The sequence below is a fragment of the Balaenoptera ricei genome, chromosome 9 (assembly GCF_028023285.1).
Source record: "Balaenoptera ricei isolate mBalRic1 chromosome 9, mBalRic1.hap2, whole genome shotgun sequence".
Lineage (NCBI taxonomy): Eukaryota > Metazoa > Chordata > Mammalia > Artiodactyla > Balaenopteridae > Balaenoptera > Balaenoptera ricei.
The window spans coordinates 60286330-60304611 of record NC_082647.1 but is presented as its reverse complement, the minus strand read 5'-3'; the positions used below and the strand labels follow the sequence as shown (position 1 = coordinate 60304611).

The window sequence follows — 18282 nt, the reverse complement described above, 5'->3', positions numbered from 1 at the left end:
AAATGGCATGTTAATGACATGGCTTCAGCATCTCTTCAGGTTTCTATCAAGGCATTAAGGCTAAATCTAGACCATCACTATGGATTTTTTCCCCCTGAAAATAAGTTTAGAATAATTTTCAAACAATTTACATTTCTGATAGGAAGAATAATCACAAGTTTCTAATGGTGATGAATAATTTCAATTAATTAAAAAACATATTTGAGAAGCACTCTGAAGGAAATAGCCCATAGTTATATCAAGGGACTACCATAAAAAAAGGGCCCGAAAAATTTGACCAGTATTGTCCTGAATCAAAGTGGATCTGGAAACATTTTCTGCCTTCAGATTCATCCACCAACGTCCACATCCTAGGTCAGAGATGACTCAGATTCTTCTACTGCTTCATCCAGGGTTCACCACTCGCCAGTTTACCACCCACCTTCGCAATTGGATGACTGTTTTCTAACTTTTTGCTAAATGTATAAAGCATTTTTGTGCCAAAAGCACTCAGGGAGCTGATTCCTGAGATAACAAAATCTTAGCTCTAAGAGTAAGTGCCCTTTTTTTTTTTTTAAACACAAAGGTGCTTTATTTCAAGTCCATGCCATCTAAATCTACTGAGTACAGTAACCGGGACTGGAGAGGGGATGTATTAGAACCTAAACAACAACAACGACACCGGGACGTTCACCCCTTGCACTGCGAGTCTTAGTCCAGAGCACAGCTCCAGAACCGGGGACGCCACCGCCCTGACCCTGTCCAGGCCTTAACTGAGAGAGATGAAGGTGCCGGAGGGAGAACGGAGCATGAAGCCTGCTTCTCAGGGAGGAGACTGGCTTGCCAGCGCACGGATTCTAGTGAAGTAAGTGCCTCTTATAGATATGATATGACCATATATTTACAGCCGGGGGAACTAAGGCCAAAGGTAGTTTCTGAAGCAGTAATTTGGCCCTGAGGAGGAGGTAAAATGAACCTTAGATTTGGACAGGAAACTTAAGTCCTGCTTTCATCTTGGTTACTGGCCAGGGTCAGGCACTTAACCTCTCACTGCCTCAATTGTAAAATGGGGATGATGGTGTCTGACCCATTTATCAAAAGAGATGTGGAGAGGATGAGAAAGGTAATCTAAGTGAAGAAAGTACTATGAGTTCAACACAGAATAGTCATGCATTCTTGTTCTCTGAACAGTTACTCAGATTGAACATGTTCCTAAAAATCACATATGTGAGTGGCATACATATCAATTCTGTATCATTTCTGTGGTTTTGCTTTCTTTAAGAATTAATTCTGATTTTGCTATGTGAGGACATTAAGGAGCAGACCTCTCTTTGACAGGCAGGAAACAGAAGGACAGGGAGCTGAATGATTTGCTCAGGACCATGTAACTTACCACATGTCAGTGTGGGCAACCAGGAACCTCACCCCTTTAGGAAACGCCAGCACACCACGGCACAATGGCAGGCAGGTAATGTGTTTTGAGTCACCTGCTAAAAGATTCTAAACATTTTTAATCTTCTAAGATTCCTGGAAGATGTAAAGGTCAGAAATACAAAGCAAAAGTGCAAAAGTAGTGGAAAAATTCATGAAAATTGATCATTTTCATCCTCCCCCTTCATCCCCCTAGTTCTGAGGCTGTGTCATGGGTCTGCCCCAAGATCCTGCCCTACCCCATCCCCAAATAACTAATGAGGCTCACCCCTGGGTGTCTTGAGAATGGAGTCAGGGTTGACGTTTTTCCACCTCAGACAGCACCCAGATATGGTTTCTTTCACAGCTCTGCCAATAATTTCCTGGGTGTCCTTAGGAAATGTATGTTTTAACATCTCAGATCTTCACTTCATTTGTGAGAAAAAGGAATTTTGCCACTAACTCCTAGGACCATTGTGAATATTAAACAAGATCTCCCCCCAAATATAAAAAGCTGAAGCTCAGTGTTTTTGGCACATTATAAACCCCAGATAAATGATGTTGTTTGCCCTATATTTTTCCTTCTTAATGTTAATTCCCTCTCCTCCAATTTTTTTCTTTTCGCTTCCTTCCCTCTTTTCTTTCTTCCATTTTCTTCTTTTCACCTACATAGAGCACTGCATTTTTTAGAAGTACACCTTAGATTTGATCATATTTGCTTTCTTAAAAACCCATACAAATCATTTCCTAGATAGTTATTATTACATGTATGACTAAGTTTCACGAACTGGGTGTGGGGAAAGGGTTCTTTCAGATCACAAGAAAAATCCTGTCAGAGGACGTTTTGTTAATTTAAAAATCAAATTTCAAGTATAATTACTCCTTGTAAATATACACATACACACATACACATGCATCTTTTTCATTTTTCAAATATGACCAATACAGCTTTATCAAGCTATTTCTTTAAAAAAAAAATTTTTTTTTTATACATTTATTTATTTACTTATTTATTTTTGGCTGCGTTGGGTCTTCATTGCTGCATACGGGCTTTCTCTAGTTGTAGCCAGTGGGGGCTACACTTCGTTGTGGTGCACAGGCTTCTCATTGTGTTGGCTTCTCTTGTTGTGGAGCATGGACTGTAGGTGCACGGGCTTCAGTAATTGTGGCACGCAGGCTCAGTAGTTGTGGCGCACAGGCTTAGTTGCTCCGCAGCATGTGGGATCTTCCCAGACCAGGGCTCAGACCCGTGTCCCCTGCATTGGCAGGTGGATTCTTAACCACTGCACCACCAGAGAAGCCCAAGCTATTTCCTTTTTATGGCACTTTCTATGGTGGGAGTCTACATTTTTAGCTTAAGTTGTAAGGCCTTGTAACCACTGAACATGCTGTTATAAAAATCAAATGAGACTTTTTATAACCAGGGTTAAGCACACAAATATCATTCATGTGTCCCTTTTTATAAGCACATGGCTAACCATTCTAAACAGTCCTCAGTCAAGCCTCCCTCATTTGTTAGTAATTTTAAAGGGTTTATAGTACCTAGCAGCTGATTTTAAATAGCTGCATTATCTGCAGTAACTCCTACCAGCCCAATGCTGTATTTTTTATGTTAAAAGTGTCTCAGGCATTGCCTAGTATAAAAGCAGGTTACTTTTTAAAAATATCTTGGATAATTAAGACAGAAAAGCATTCTGTAATTTCAGTGTGCCATGCTTAACGTATCTGAGAAACCAAACAAATTAAAATGAGTAGGACTCCAGGTTTCAGGATGAATGTTCCAGGATGTGCGGTTCAGCAGCATCTTTGTAATCTTTCAATTAAATGGAGTCATTAAAAAAAAAAGTCTGAGACAATTATGTTAACCATGGATTCCAAAGAGATACACAATTCAGCTCCTGTATTAACCTAAAAACGAACGTTTTCTTTAAAACAATATCTTACGAATTACCTTTTCACTTTAATGCACACTGATTTTGTTGTTCTTGTTGCTAATGCATTTAAAGAAACCGTGGACGTGAACGTGGGTTTCCACCGAACAACTGCTAAACCCTTCTAAGCTCTAAAAGCTTTTTAAAAAGTACAACTGTTAACGGCACCCCAATTCAGCAGATTGCATACTTACTGGTGTACAAACACACATTTGTGTTCAGAGGAAGCCTGTATTTTTTAGGACACTTCCCTTTGCCACACACACAGAGGGAAGCAGAGCGGGAGGTAATAAGCAATGAAACAGCCGCCAAAACAGAACGAGACCAAGCTCCACTGTATTTAACTCTTGGGAGAGTCTAGCATCACTGGTAACAATGGATGAAACCACGAACCAAAATTCCAAGCCAGAATGCAGTAGACAGGGCGCATTAAGTATACTACAGTGCTCCACCACGAAAAGATATACTGTGTGGTAACTTAGTATTTAGAGCAGTTTTAGAGAAGTCCAGAAAGTAGAAGTTACATTAGTCTCCATTCTGTAGCATCTGCTGTTACCAGTCAGTAGGTCAAAATTTCTGTGATATTTAGCATCATGCTAACCTATGGTAGTCTGATGATATGATTATTTTTTGGTTAAGAAAGAATTTCTTTTATCTGAAAATCCCATCTGAGGGAACCCTCTATCCACCCATGAAGCTTGAGATCTTTCTGCTAAAGTTCTCTTCCTAGTATCTTTAAATGAGTGGTTGACTTTTATAGCATGTTTGTTAGAACAATACTTTTAAAAAATCCATTACCACCCAATTAAGGAAAAAAATAAAGTTAGGACATAAAAGTCAAAAGTAAACTAACAAATATGAGTCTATATCAATTTCAATAAGCCAGCAAACATTGAAGGAAATAATTTTAAACATTATTCTTAAAAAGTGAACATTAGAACTATTCCTCATGTTAAAATTTAGCATCATGGGAAGCATGACAAAATTCTGAAGTTTTTACCTGAGGGGGGAAAAAAACCACACAGCTGAAAAAGAGTTAATTCACTATGGCTTAAAGATGACCTTGTTCACATCTGTATTAAAATCTTGTCACTCTCTTTTCTTTAGAAATGTCTTAAGCATTATTTTTCTATTATTTAGAACAATCTATTTCTCTGTCCAAAAGATGGAAAAAATTGCTAAAAACATTGGCTGATGGGCAACAATGGAACATAAACTTTTTAAACTTCACTACCATTCTTTGTCCATAACACAAAAGATCAAGAAACTGACAGGGAAATGAAAAAGCATATGCTACACAAACTGATCTCTCATACCAGCTGACTAAACATATATCCTTTCTCTTTCTGATATTAACTATAGGTTTTCTAGTAAATTTCTAGCAACCACTGCATCTAAGCAGTTTTGACAAAAAGAAAGCTTATTGCTAAACATCTTAAAAACAGTTACCAAGGTAATAAAAGAAATGTCATTCCCTCCTACTGAATGTTTGGGCATAAAAGAGGTATTTTTATAATGTAGTTCATGATTTACCATATTTATAGTGTCCAAAAAAAGCACAATGAAAAAGAAGCATTTTTCCAGTGGTTTGACAACTATTTGAATAAACTGTTCCTCTTTTGTTACCTCTAGTGACCAACTGCTCACTTTTAAAAGCAAAGGAGAACACTCCCTGACACCATGCACAAAAATAAACTCAAAATGGATTAAAGACCTAAGTGTAAGGGCAGACACTATCAAACTCTTAGAGGAAAACATAGGCAGAACACTCTATGACATACATCACAGCAAGATTCTTTTTGACCCAGCTCCCAGAGAAATGGAAATAAGAACACAAATAAACAAATGGGACCTAATGAAACTTAAAAGCTTTTGCACAGCAAAGGAAACCATAAACAAGACCAAAAGACAACCATCAGAATGGGAGAAAATATTTGCAAATGAAGCAACTGACAAAGGATTAATCTCCAAGATTTACAAGCAGCTCATGCAGCTCAATAACAAAAAAACGAACAACCCAATCCAAAAATGGGCAGAAGACCTAAATAGACATTTCTCCAAAGAAGATATACAGATGGCTTACAGACACATGAAAGAATGCTCAACATCATTAATCATTAGAGAAATGCAAATCAAAACTACAATGAGATATCATCTCACACCGGTCAGAATGGCCATCATCAAAAAATCTAGAAACAATAAATCCTGGAGAGGGTGTGGAGGAAAGGGAACACTCTTGCACTGTTGGTGGGAATGTAAATTGATACAGCCACTATGGAGAACAGTATGGAGGTTCCTTAAAAAACTACAAATAGAACTACCATACGACCCAGCAATCCCACTACTGGGCATATACCCTGAGAAAACCATAGGTCAAAAAGAGTCATGTACCAAAATGTTCATTGCAGCTCTATTTACAATAGCCAGGACATGGAAGCAACCTAAATGTCCATCGACAGATGAATGGATAAAGAAGATGTGGCACATATATACAATGGAATATTACTCAGCCATAAAAAGAAATGAAATGGAGGTATTTGTAATGAGGTGGATGGAGTTAGAGTCTGTCATACAAAGTGAAGTAAGTCAGAAAGAGAAAAACAAATACAGTGTGCTAACACATATATACGGAATCTAAGGAAAAAAAAAAAAAAGGCCATGAAGAACCTAGTGGCAAGACGGGAATAAAGACACAGACCTACTAGAGAATGGACTTGAGGATATGGGGAGGGGGTGGGGTGAGATGTGACAGGGTAAGAGAGTGGCATGGACATATATACACTACCAAATGTAAAATAGGTAACTAGTGGGAAGCAGCCGCATAGCACAAGGGAGATCAGCTCGGTGCTTTGTGACCACCTAGAGGGGTGGGATGGGGAGGGTGGGAGGGAGGGAGATGCAAGAGGGAAGAGAAATGGGAACATATGTATACGTATAACTGATTCACTTTGTTATAAAGCAGAAGCTAACACACCATTGTAAGGCAATTATACTTCAATAAAGATGTTTAAAAAAAAAAAAAAAGCAAAGGAGGGGAGAGTGACTGGGATAGAGACCAGAGAGGAAGGACAAGCACCCTTTTCTAAATATATTTTCTATGTATCTTTTACCACGCAAATATAGTTAAACGATTATTTTTCCTGTCCATTCATCTATAGCCACAGTGGAGGCTGCCCTCTGAACACTTCACACCATGAAGCTTTTCCTTAACCTTCAACTTTCACATGTGAAACATTCATTCACCGAATTATTTACTGAGTGCCTGTTATGTGCCAGGCACTGTGCTAGGCCAGGTTATCCTGTTCCAGTAGACAACTGGCAGGTACCTATGTTTCTGTGGATGTGGCACTCTAAAGATCAGAAAAACTCTACTGAGGAATGTGATTAGCCAAAGGAGGGCTGCCAAACTGATTTTTCCCCCTAAGTCAAAGGGTGCCTAGTTTTTAGGATACTAGAAGATGTTCACTTTTTAACCTAAGGGTCCTTAATGCCAAGACAAATAAAAATAGAAGACCCAGTCAAAATGTTGAGAAAGTATTGGCTGGCCATGAGGACAAAGATCTTAGGGAATGGACCACTGATCAGTTTTATCTGCCAGCCTAAAAAGTAAGAGTGCAAACTTTCTTCTACAATGTTAAGCTTTGATATTCCCTAAATGATTGATAAATAATTCATGTTTTAAAATGGAAAAGATGTTCTGATAGCTGACATTCTCAAAAATTCATGCAAACCTTCCTTGAAAGTAGAATATAATAATTCATTCACTTCCTCCCTTTGCAAGTCCAGCCTATATGGCATATAAATATTTATACATCAACATGTATAGGCAGATATTTGATTTCATATTCTATTTTAGATATACCAATAGTAACACACATACCCGCAGAAGAAACAAACAACTCTTCATTTCTATACAGGCCAGTGTTAATCTAGACTCACATATGACTGAAGCAGCTTCATGCTCGGCTGGTCTAAGCTGTGATTTGAGGCTACTGTTCCAAGCAGTAATTTTTCAAGATAAAATTTAGCAGTTTTGAAATTCTAAAACTAAACACAATTTTGTTAGACATAAAAAAAAATTAACACTATAATTAATGACTGCTTCAAAATCCAAACTGCTATTGAAGATGACAGTTTGAAACCACAAAAGAATCATAAAGATGATTAATTATACAAACTGATACTTGTTTCAGAAGGTTTATATTCAAAGACCATTTATCACCAAAATGGGAATATATTACTTTCATTGAATATTGCAGATTACTCTGCACACATTAATTTGGTTTTTTTTAAATTAGATATTATTAGTGTTTTCATTTAATCAACTACTCCATAATATATAAAAGTCATTAAGTATTATCAATTCAGAAAAAAAGTGGCTTGAAAATATATTTAAATCCATTTTTATACACGAATGCTACCTGAATAAGCACACTATTTATATAATAATTAGTTTAATCATGATCTTTTACATATGTAATTATCAAAATAAAAGCCACTGTGACTACATTCACTATAAGATAAATAATTATAACATTAATTGGAATAGCACTTTTCCTTTTCTTTTTACAACACTTTTCCTAGAAGAAATCAAGTTAATACTAAAATTATAATCGTCTATTTTAATCAGATTATTTTATTTCAAATACATATAATTTATTATGACAAGGAAGTGAATATATTATTTCAAACTAGCTTATTTTATATAATTATATTTATTAGCACCCCAAATCTGCCCATACAAATATATGCCTTTGTGCTTTTGACTTAACTGCACAGGTTTGTGGCTATGATAATAAAAATTCAGGTTAAAAACTGAAAAGTCCAGTTGAAAAATCCCAAATGTTTTGCTTCTATGTCATCAAATATCTAGATATTACTGGCAGAACTAAGTATCTGGATTTTCAGTTTTTATCTGGATTTTGGCATCACAGAATAGTTTATGCCAAAGTCTTTTCCATGGAGGGAAAAACCAAAAGAAGTGTTTAGTATCAGCAAAAGATAAAAATATCGTTTATCCACTGAAGAATAAGCTAGTACTTAAAAGACCTTCAAGAGTCTAGCAACTTATGGCCACACTCACTTAATGCGAAACACAAGTGTTTTGGGTGATTATGACTGGACTCTGGTGAGCTGAGCCTAGCTCTGCCCTTCTCTTCTGGAGGCTGCCAGAGCTTAGCTATGCTATCCGGCTCGTCATCAGCAGGGGATAATGGCCTTCGTAGAGCACAATAATTAAATCGACTGATTTCGAGTGCAGTTCTTTTTCATTAAGGAACTCTTATTTGAATCAACCCCCAAATTTCAGTTTAACTTCTTATTTTGTGTTCTGCATTCCCCTCTTCCCCACGGAGGGGGATTATTTATATTCAGGGCACAAATTCCTGTGGAAAACTGATGTAAGGCACTGTCCTACTGGAAAATATGAAATCGTTCCACAAAACGAACAATTATTGCCTCAAGTGTAATCCGCTTAAAAACCATACATGTATTGTTATTTATTTTGTGTTGCTCAAACCCTTTTTGACTCCCAGTACTTCCAGTTTATCAGGTGCTCCTATGTAGAACTGCTATTTAAGCTGCAAGGAAAATGGCTCATGGAATCTCTTTCCTTTTATTCTTATTCTAGCGGGCTATGAGAATGGTTTGAGGCACATTTTAATAGTCCTCGTACATTATACCTTGACCATCATTCCAAAGTATATTGCATAAGTCATTTTTCCTATTGGGAATCCAAGTAAACTTTTCATTCTAATTTTTAATTTCAGCCTTAAAATATATTCAAATAAACATTTAGTAACTAAGATCCGATGCAGCCAAAAATAAATAAATAAATAAATCTTTTAAAAGAATGAACATTTAAATTCATGCTTACGGTTTTAGCAGTTGCATTTGATCTCTCATATTCTCCTGCCTTTTTCCTTTCTAAAAATTTTTCAAGGCCTTTTTAACACATTGACAAATGTCAAATTTATTGTATTTATTAAAATTTGTAATAAAATGACTGCCATTCTTTTGGCCCCAAAGAGTCATATCAAACAAGCTATATGAAATGTTGCCAAAGCTCAGGGTTAAACTTTAAAGATGAATACACATTTCCTTAGGTAATTAGTGAATGGGATACCAAGCAAATAAAGCTGGGACGAAAAGATTTATTCATCTCCCAAATTACAGTTTTTAAGTTGCCATTTTATTTTTCAGATTCTACTTTAAGCTGAAACGATTTTGGAATTTTATCATTTGACTACTGTAGAAACATAATCGGGGATTTGAAACTTATGAGTATCTATCACAACTGAAAACAATCTTCTCTAGAAGAGGTTAATGGAAAAAGAAATAATAGGAGGTGGAAGATAAACTGCTTCTTTCACAACTGGTGCTGCAAACAGCATTCTAACTAATTCAGATAAGCAGCAAACGTAGTTGTTAGGGGATATTTATGACAGCTGCATCTGTGTGACAGCAATGAAGCATTAACAATGGCAACGGGCTTTCTATAAAACACATCTGCAAGAAAGACAGACAGGTAGCTAGGCTGACTATCAATCCTCAGGACACGTGGATAATTCTATCCTCACTGGCCCATGTGCTGTTAAAATCAGCTCCGTATGTGTATGTGTGTGTGTGTGTATATATATATATATATATATATAGAAAAGCTTGCTATTCGGTAAAGAGCCACAGCAGTGAGTAATTTTTATTTTTAATTCTTAAGAATATGTGTGTTCACACATCATTTTAAAAAATCCAACAATGATTAACAGGTCTCTGTGAGTGTGTTCTGAAGAAGAATACACTCAACATTTTCAGGTTATATTTGTAGTTAATTTATGACTTGTTATCTTACCCATCTTTCAGTTAATTTAATGGGATCATACAGCTCCAAAACAAACAGACTGCATCCCACAGTTTGGGGAGCAAAATCCTGGAAACTTATTCAAGAGCTAGGCTCATTTTTAAATTTAGATCTTAGAAAATTTAAATGGTGCATGCAACCACTGTCTATTTAAGTAACTGTTAAGATGCATGAATAGAATAAAAATTATAGCCAAATAATAAAAGGGGTCTTCTCTTTCACTGAACTCACATAACTTCCATTTATGCTAATGGGAGTTAAGCACCTGCTCTGCAAAGAAAATAGACCCCTATCTGTGAAAATAAACGTGTACAGTATATTTTCCAGATACAATGCTCAAATCAAACCACCAAAAACGTATGCTATATAAACAAAGCATCATGTGGCCTACCTGAAAACACTTCTGTTTTATATTTTACCTCCTTAGTCGTAGACCTTGAGATATTACTCATGCCTTTGCTATTTAAATGTACCAGAAAGAAAAAAAAAAAAGGATGGACAAACTCAATCTGGTGATTTCAGTGAGCTCATACACAATCCTCTGTTTACCCCTTCAGAAGTTCATAATAAATTGCATCAGTAAATCTGGATTTGAGCCACTGCTCTCTGCCATCATCTTAAAAGTCATGGAGGACAACTGTACGTAAGAGGAGGGCATGGCACTGTGCTGGGACCCCCTGCAGCAGCTGCAGCCTCAGCTGGGACAGGAGAGGAGGCAGACGACTGTTACCGACTGTGACACCAGAGTCCCTTGCTGCAGCGCCCTTCTGGCTGAGCGTGAGGTCTCCCAGGAAGGCGCGTCTACCTGGACTTGAATGGCGCTGTCTCCACTGGCAGTCACAGAAGTCACAGAACCTTATCAGGAGGTTCTTGACCACGAGGTGGACAGAGAAAGGCTGCCCCTCTCGACTCCACCTAAAGTAGGCATCATAGAGATCTTTCCCAAAACTCTAAAGTATTTTAACTTTCAGTTAAAATTATGATGTGATCCAAAGAGGGTTGTGGGGAGGTACATTAGAATATCCACCAAATATCCAAATATCATGATACTTAGAATATAATGTCATTGCTATTCTCGTCCAACATTTTTAAATAGTCTTAAGGAATAGGTAATAATAATATCATATGGCATGTACTACATTTAACCCTATCTCTATAAAGATTTCTCCTTCTTCCTAATGGTCTAGGTCAAGGCCAAAATTTTTAATTTCTGATCTGCATTGTGAGTGGTATTGAAAGCAGTACTCTTGTGGACAGGAGGGGATACAGAATTTGAGGGGCCCAGTGCAAAATGGAAACACGGAGCACCTTGTTGAAAAATGTCTTAACAACTGGAAGACAATGACAACAGAGCATTAAACCAAGCTCAGGGCTCCTGTGCACGGGGCCCTGCGAGACGGCACAGGTGGCACAACCATGAAGCCAGCCTCGCTCTGAAACAGGACCTTACGAAAGATAGCCTGCTGCCCCCTCCTCCCTTCTCCTCAGCCTAACAGAGGTCTCGGTCAAGTAAACCATGGGAGAATGAACGTGAGATGTCCTCCAGTAGACAGACACCAGTTCTGTGTACTGAGGTCCCAAGGAAAATGGAGCCACAAAGTGTCCTCTAAAAACTACCATTTACTTTCTTATACAGATTGTATTGTACGGCTTATCTAAAAGTGTTCCATCTTCTTCCTAGAGGGTTCCGCAAAGCGAGGTTTTCTATCCAAAGGCCAGCGTGACCCTGGTGATGGGCTCTGTTTTAATGGGGAGTGGAGGACCAATTTTGAATACAGATAATGGTAGCACTGTCTCCTGGCAATCTGATCCTCAGTGACATATTTTTTCTCTTTCTCTGTATTTTTTCCTTTTAAAATCACTTCCTGCTTAAACCCCTTCGCTCTCGTCAGCCATGCACCAGTGTTGGATTTGACCTCAAATTCTAGATGGGCCAGGTTGCCGTGAAGGCGCCCTGCCTGGCTTTCTGCAGTGCAGGTGATTAGGAACGCTGGGGAAGCACTGTTTACGGGGTGCCCTTCTCCTCTAAGGACAGCTGTGCTCTGTCAGGTCTAAGTTGGTGAACGAGACAATAGTAATTACAGTTATGGCAGCTTTTGCCTATGAGCTACCATCTCTCCAAAGTGGGCTTCAGCTAAACTCAGCTGGAGGAGTTGTCTTTCCTTTTGGGACGTGGAACCTCTACAGAGTTGGTCTTCAGAGACTTAGAACAGGCTATAGAGGCAAGCAAAGAGAAACAGAAAAGCACCCCTTTATTTCTCCCCCAAAATACATGTAAGTATTTTTGTAAGGTATTTACAAATTTAAGAGAAAAACTATACTTACAACAAAATTATCTTGTAAAGTCTGAGTTTTTCTGAGCTATAGGTTACTTTTTAGGATCAAACAATACAGAAAGAACTGTTCAAATGTATAGCTTATCCTGATTTTTGGTCGTTCAGAAAAGGGCTAGAAGATTATAATATTACCTACTCTTAATAAAAGAGTATATCCCCCCCCCCTTTTTTTTTCCCTGGTAGTGAATTTGTAGGGATAAACAACCCTACAAATTGTTTGGCCTATTATATGTCACAGAGATTTTTTCTATAGCCTGTCTAGACTCCAGACAATAGGTGAGACTGGCCTAGAGTTGCAGACATTTCCATAGTCTGTAATGTCCCTTAGAAAAGTAAGGGTAATAATACAAAAATGAAAACCAGCCTGATCTGCTGGTACGATAGGAGAAATATGAGTATGACAACACTTTACAACTTAGAAATGATGACAACAACCTAGGAAGAAGTTTCAGCAGCCATATATCAGCCAAAGCAACTTTTACAAAATCATACATACTCCCCAAATATGAGTCATATTCAAGTAATGTTGTCCAATGGCTATAAAATCACTTTATTGCAGAAAATTCTGCATATATGTTATGTTGTATTTTCTTACTGCCTAGAGGTGGTGTGTGTGAATGTATATTACATATATATGAATATATGACCACAAATTATTTGTGGTCAACATACAGATTTTTCAAAATGCCTTACTTTAAATAAACCAGATTGTTAGACTATTCTGCTTTTCAGCCCTCTTGGATAAAACAATTAATGTTGCATATAATCTTAAGAGAATTAAGGGATGTTATGTATAAGCAAGGGAAGTGGAGAAAAGAGTTTTTAAATTTCATCTATTTTCTACCATTTCGTCTCTGAGCATGTCTCCACACCTATTTTCTCTCCTACCATTGTACTTGTTCTAAACAAAGGAAAGGAGAGAAACCTTTTGTTTCTTTATATTCTCCTTCTTTGCTACCTTTTAAATTTTTTAATAAATGAACCAATGTAGAATACGTGTTTTTGTTGCTTGGTTTTATGATGATGAAGACCATGAAAAAGATGCACTGATTTTAAATATTCATTGAAGAAAATATTGCTTTAAAAATATTGGCAATATTTTTAATTCAGAGGGTATTCTCTTTCTCAAAGACTCCAAACTACGTCAATAGTCACTGGACCATTTGCATCTTCACCACTGGGAATTAATATTAACAGAGTCTTTGTCACTGTTAGAATGACTCAGCTTATGACATCAGGAGTAGTTGAGGGGCAGTGGGGGGGGGGGGGGGAGTGGCGTCTAATGAAATAGACAGCATGCAGTGAAAACAAGAGATTCTTCTAGCTGTTCTCCTTAGAGTTGTACATCCCCAAACAGAAAACTCCCATCTCTGAAGTCATTTAGTTCCTGTCTCTGGCCGAATTAAAACACATACATATACACACACACACACACACCAACCAGCTTGTTTCAACACAACCAACTCTACCATATATCATCATCAAAAGATCCATCGTAGAGCAAACCATCTAGGATTGCCACAATTATAGAAAGCTCATTGATGAAACCATAAAGAACCCTTCTCAGTGTGATCAGCTATGCCCATCCACCAGGCACTCAAAGAGCACTCCCTAGGTCTAGGACATTATATATACAAATGCAGTCTATTTTCCCCCAGAATGCAAATGTTAGATTCACATTACACGAAAACAATTTACACAACACTCTTATTTTGTTTTGCTTGGAAGTTCAATATTTTCTTTGTCTTTAAGAAAAAAAAACTCTTTAACCTCATCAGAAATGAAGGTTTTCGTCAATACTTTCTCATAGAGTAAAAACAAACAGATATGCTTCTGTAAAATTGACTGATAATGTAACATTAAGTATAGTATGAATATTCAAGGAGATTTATATGAAAAAAAAGATGTAGTTTTTTTTGATATGTGCCATGATATTCAGAATGACTTTACATGTCATATAACAGGATAAACCAGAGAAGTATACACTGCATATAATAACTTTGAATATCATGAAAACGATACGAAGTTCTGATTCGCCTCAGCTCTTTTAATTGGCTACTTTTAATTAAAGAGTAATAGTATATACCTTTTAATTGAACACACCAACTAAAGCTTGACTTTTCAAAGTAAACAACAAATTCCAAATTCAATGTTTGCATGATGAATTTGGCAAACTTTTCATTTTCATGAAACTGGGGGGAAGTGCCATGCTTCATCACAGGATAGCTGGGAATTCTACAGCACTCTGAAAGAAGCCCGATCATTATCTAACGCAGGGTCCTGTGCATGGAGAGGGAAGACCAAATTAGGCCCTGAGGAAGTCTCACTAAACTCCCACTGAAGTCAATGGAAATTTGCAAACGCACTCGAGAGGGCTCTCAGGGCCCACAAGGTGCTGTCAGTAATTTCACTAGGTCTTCAAACCAGATATACAAGCACAAACAAAACAACGAAAAACTGAACAACAAAAACAAAATCAAAACACCCAAACCAAATAACATGTACCTCTCCGACGTCATAGATCCAAATACGGCCTTCTGAGTCCCCAACGGCAACTTCTTTGCCACCTTGAGCCCAACGAACACGGTTTAGGGCGGATGCCCCCTCAATGGCCACACTTGCTGTTGGAACCTGCCAAAGGGGTTACAACAAAGAATCTCTGAATATGAATTTAAATATACGAATTCACAACGATACGTTTAACTGGATGAGTCACCACTGCCTGCGTGTGCATTAAGTACTATATATCCCTTGTGCAGGGGTGAAAAGGATTCACTGTTCTTAAATCATATGCTCCACTGAATTAAAGAGTAGAGAGAAGAGACACTTCAACAAAAAAGGAAAAGAGGGAGAGTCTTTTTCCACAGTCAATGGGCAGTGAGTGACAAATATTTCTTTGGATTATGCAGGGTGCACAAACAACATACAAACACAGCAGCTAAATGGGATACTTCTTGATCAGGTCATGATTTATGGATCAATGGAGGGGGAGATTTCAGGATTTACCAAGATTAAGGACACTGTAAAAGGGGGAATGGGGTATATGGTGGAATAAACGTCATATTAAGGGTCTTCAGGGGAAAGAAATGTATTGACCCCTCAGAACCTCATCAGAGAGGGGATCCTCAGAAGAAAAAGTAAGCAGGTGAAAAACTTCAAAACTGCAAGTTCTCCTTTTCTTTTTTCTTTTCTTCCTTCCCCCCCCCCCCCCCACCTTTTTTCTTCCTCCTAGCAATACCAAGGTGTAGGAAGTTCTCCATAACTCTGAAAACGTCCTCAGGGTGATATCCTGATAGAATGTAGCACTTACTTGTAGAAAAGGCCTTACATCTCCTTTAATAAACACCTGAAATCTGACAATGTTGATAATTACAATATTAATCATTATTAAAGTGAACCAGAGGTGCTGAAATGGAACCTGCCGTATTTGTTACAAGAACCTTAATATTTGGAAAAAGAATTTTAGTGGGTCTACCCCTCTTTTCACCATCAGTGGTGTAAACACTCATCTTGAAGGTTGGAAGTTTATAACTGATAGATCAGATCGCCAAGCCTTCTACAAGAAAGTTGAATAGGAAATGACAACAGCCCATTAAAAATGAGAAAAGGTAAATGTTAAAACAAAAAAGGAAAAAAATATATAGTGAAGAGGGCCACCAACATCATCTTATGCCACTGTTTTAAGACCTGTGTCTAATAAACATGTCCTATTAGGATGGAAACACCACATGTACTGTGCCTTAGCTCCCCTGGCATTCTGCTATTCAGGGAATTGAAACCATCTGTTTATATGACATTACTGACCCAATACCTATCTTTAAAATAGCAATAAAAACTCCATCATATGTAAGAATCTATGTTTAAACTTAATCTTCAAATCAATAAAAATTCTTTTACCTACTTAAATCACTGTATGCCAATTGAGAGCAAAAATGTAAAAGTCCCCAGCTCATTTATTTATTTTTTTTAATACACAATTTCTACAATAAAGGGACCTGCTGTGCAGTGCTGGAGACTGAATTTTTAACCAAACTTTTTAAAGGCCAAAACAATGTGAATTTAGTTTGGGCCATAATTCTGTCAATGCACTTTATTATTAGTGTGCTACTCAGCAAAGAAATCTGCGATTCAGCTATAGAGTTTCAGAGTTAACTTTTAACTCCATAATTTAGAGAGATCACACAGGATCCTACTTTCTCTAACGCTAGTTAATATCAGATTTTATCTGTGAAGAATCTCAAAAATTGAATAAAAAGTATTTAATCTTAATATAAATATAATAAATAATCACTCAAAAGAAAGTGATTTTTTTGATACATTTTAAATTATGCCTAAAACATTTTAAAGAATTTTATTTGGAATTAAGTAAAGTAGCAAACGGGAATAATTAATATTTTAACCATTTAAAAATATCTTCTTTTCATAGATATTATAAGTGGTTAAAAAAGAAAAAGGCTATCACAGCCTATAACATGTGCTAAAAGAATTATCAAATGCATGAAGAAAATGACAAAAATATATTTTATTAGTTTGACTAGTAATGAGCTTTCAGAATTTGATGAATCTATAATGAAAATAATCCATATATTGTCTCTGGCTTTCTTACTCTTGTATCTCAGTTTCATATATATTTTCATATTTTTTTAAAGACTCAATCATTTTAATTGCAAAGACAGGATGTATACACATAATTTACTACATTGTGTAGAGGTCAGTGACACTGAAGTAGGTAAATATGAACTATCCTTGCACAGGAGCAGTCGGAATAACTTGGTTTAAAAGCACAGTATTTTGAACAAGGACAAAGAAACACTGAGACTTCAGGTTTGTTTTTTTTTTTTAAACAAATCTAATTCCTAATCGGACAAATATTTGAAAAATCTTATTCAACTTGATAGAAGGCAAAAATGAGGGTTTTAAAAAGTGTTCAGTTCATTAGTGGATTTGAATCAGACTCAACGTATCTACTATTATTGTGAAAGCAGCACTACGATCACCGCAAAACTAAATGATCTGCATGCCAAGTAACAATTTTTTTAAATGGTTAGCAATAAAACACTTATGTGGTTGTCTCTTGATACCTAGAGTGAGGGAAGGGAAAAAAATCACGTTTGGCAATGCTGAGATATTAATTTTGTTTTACCTAAAAAGCTGATTAAAACACAAAACTAAACGAGAAGCGTTACAGAGGAATTACTGTAGAACACTGTAGTTGGTAGAACACTCCATTACATCATAGTTGAGTATCACCTGAACTCACTTCTAAATCTGATTTCTGACTGGGTCTCCTAAATCAATCTGGAAAATGTGTTTTTGGTTGTTTAGAGTGAATTGAGTTTATTCTAGCAGATAGAAACAATATGATTTTAATCAACGGTGATGAAAGACTTTGGGAAGCCATTACATCGTAGAGTAATAACACCTTTCTATAAAAGCAATAATGTTATAAACATTTCAACATCTGAAATGATGGGCACTGCACGTATTTGTGCCCTTTATTTCCAAAGATGCTTCATTACATAACTCTTGTCCTTGTCATACACTTCTGGTAGCCAAAAGGAAAAAATAGACGTAAATGGAAAGTTTTTTAAAAAGACAACTATTTGGCAGTGGTTTTAGGTGTATATAATCTTGCAAGGTACAGTGACTCAATAATAACACCTGAAGGATATTTCCCTGCCCCCTCCCAGAAAAAATACTAGGGGAGCCCGTCCCTCCTCATATCCTCCAGCTGTAGGCTTCCTAATTAAAAAGGCCGAGCTGTTTCCTG

At 36.9% G+C, this 18282-nt stretch overlaps 1 protein-coding gene and 1 long non-coding RNA gene across 8 annotated transcripts in view; one reads left to right on the top strand and one right to left on the bottom strand.

Annotated features, from left to right (window-relative positions):
- The window catches only part of LOC132371998 (uncharacterized), a 36184-nt gene extending 24989 nt beyond the window's left edge, over positions 1-11195 (top strand). For 2 of the 4 annotated variants that reach the window (XR_009505060.1, XR_009505057.1), the window contains exons 5-6: positions 566-844; positions 4953-5126. This is a non-coding gene — a long non-coding RNA (uncharacterized LOC132371998). Of the gene's footprint in view, positions 1-565; positions 845-1317; positions 1442-4952; positions 5127-10733 lie in introns of those variants that run through there. The other 2 variants (XR_009505059.1, XR_009505058.1) reach the window with 2 other exon arrangements.
- The window catches only part of DYNC1I1 (dynein cytoplasmic 1 intermediate chain 1), a 342609-nt gene that overhangs the window by 6699 nt on the left and 317628 nt on the right, over positions 1-18282 (bottom strand). For all 4 annotated transcript variants that reach the window (XM_059933890.1, XM_059933891.1, XM_059933887.1 and 1 more), the window contains one exon: positions 15018-15143. In XM_059933890.1, the coding sequence (XP_059789873.1) occupies positions 15018-15143 (126 nt within the window). The remainder of the gene's footprint in view (positions 1-15017; positions 15144-18282) is intronic.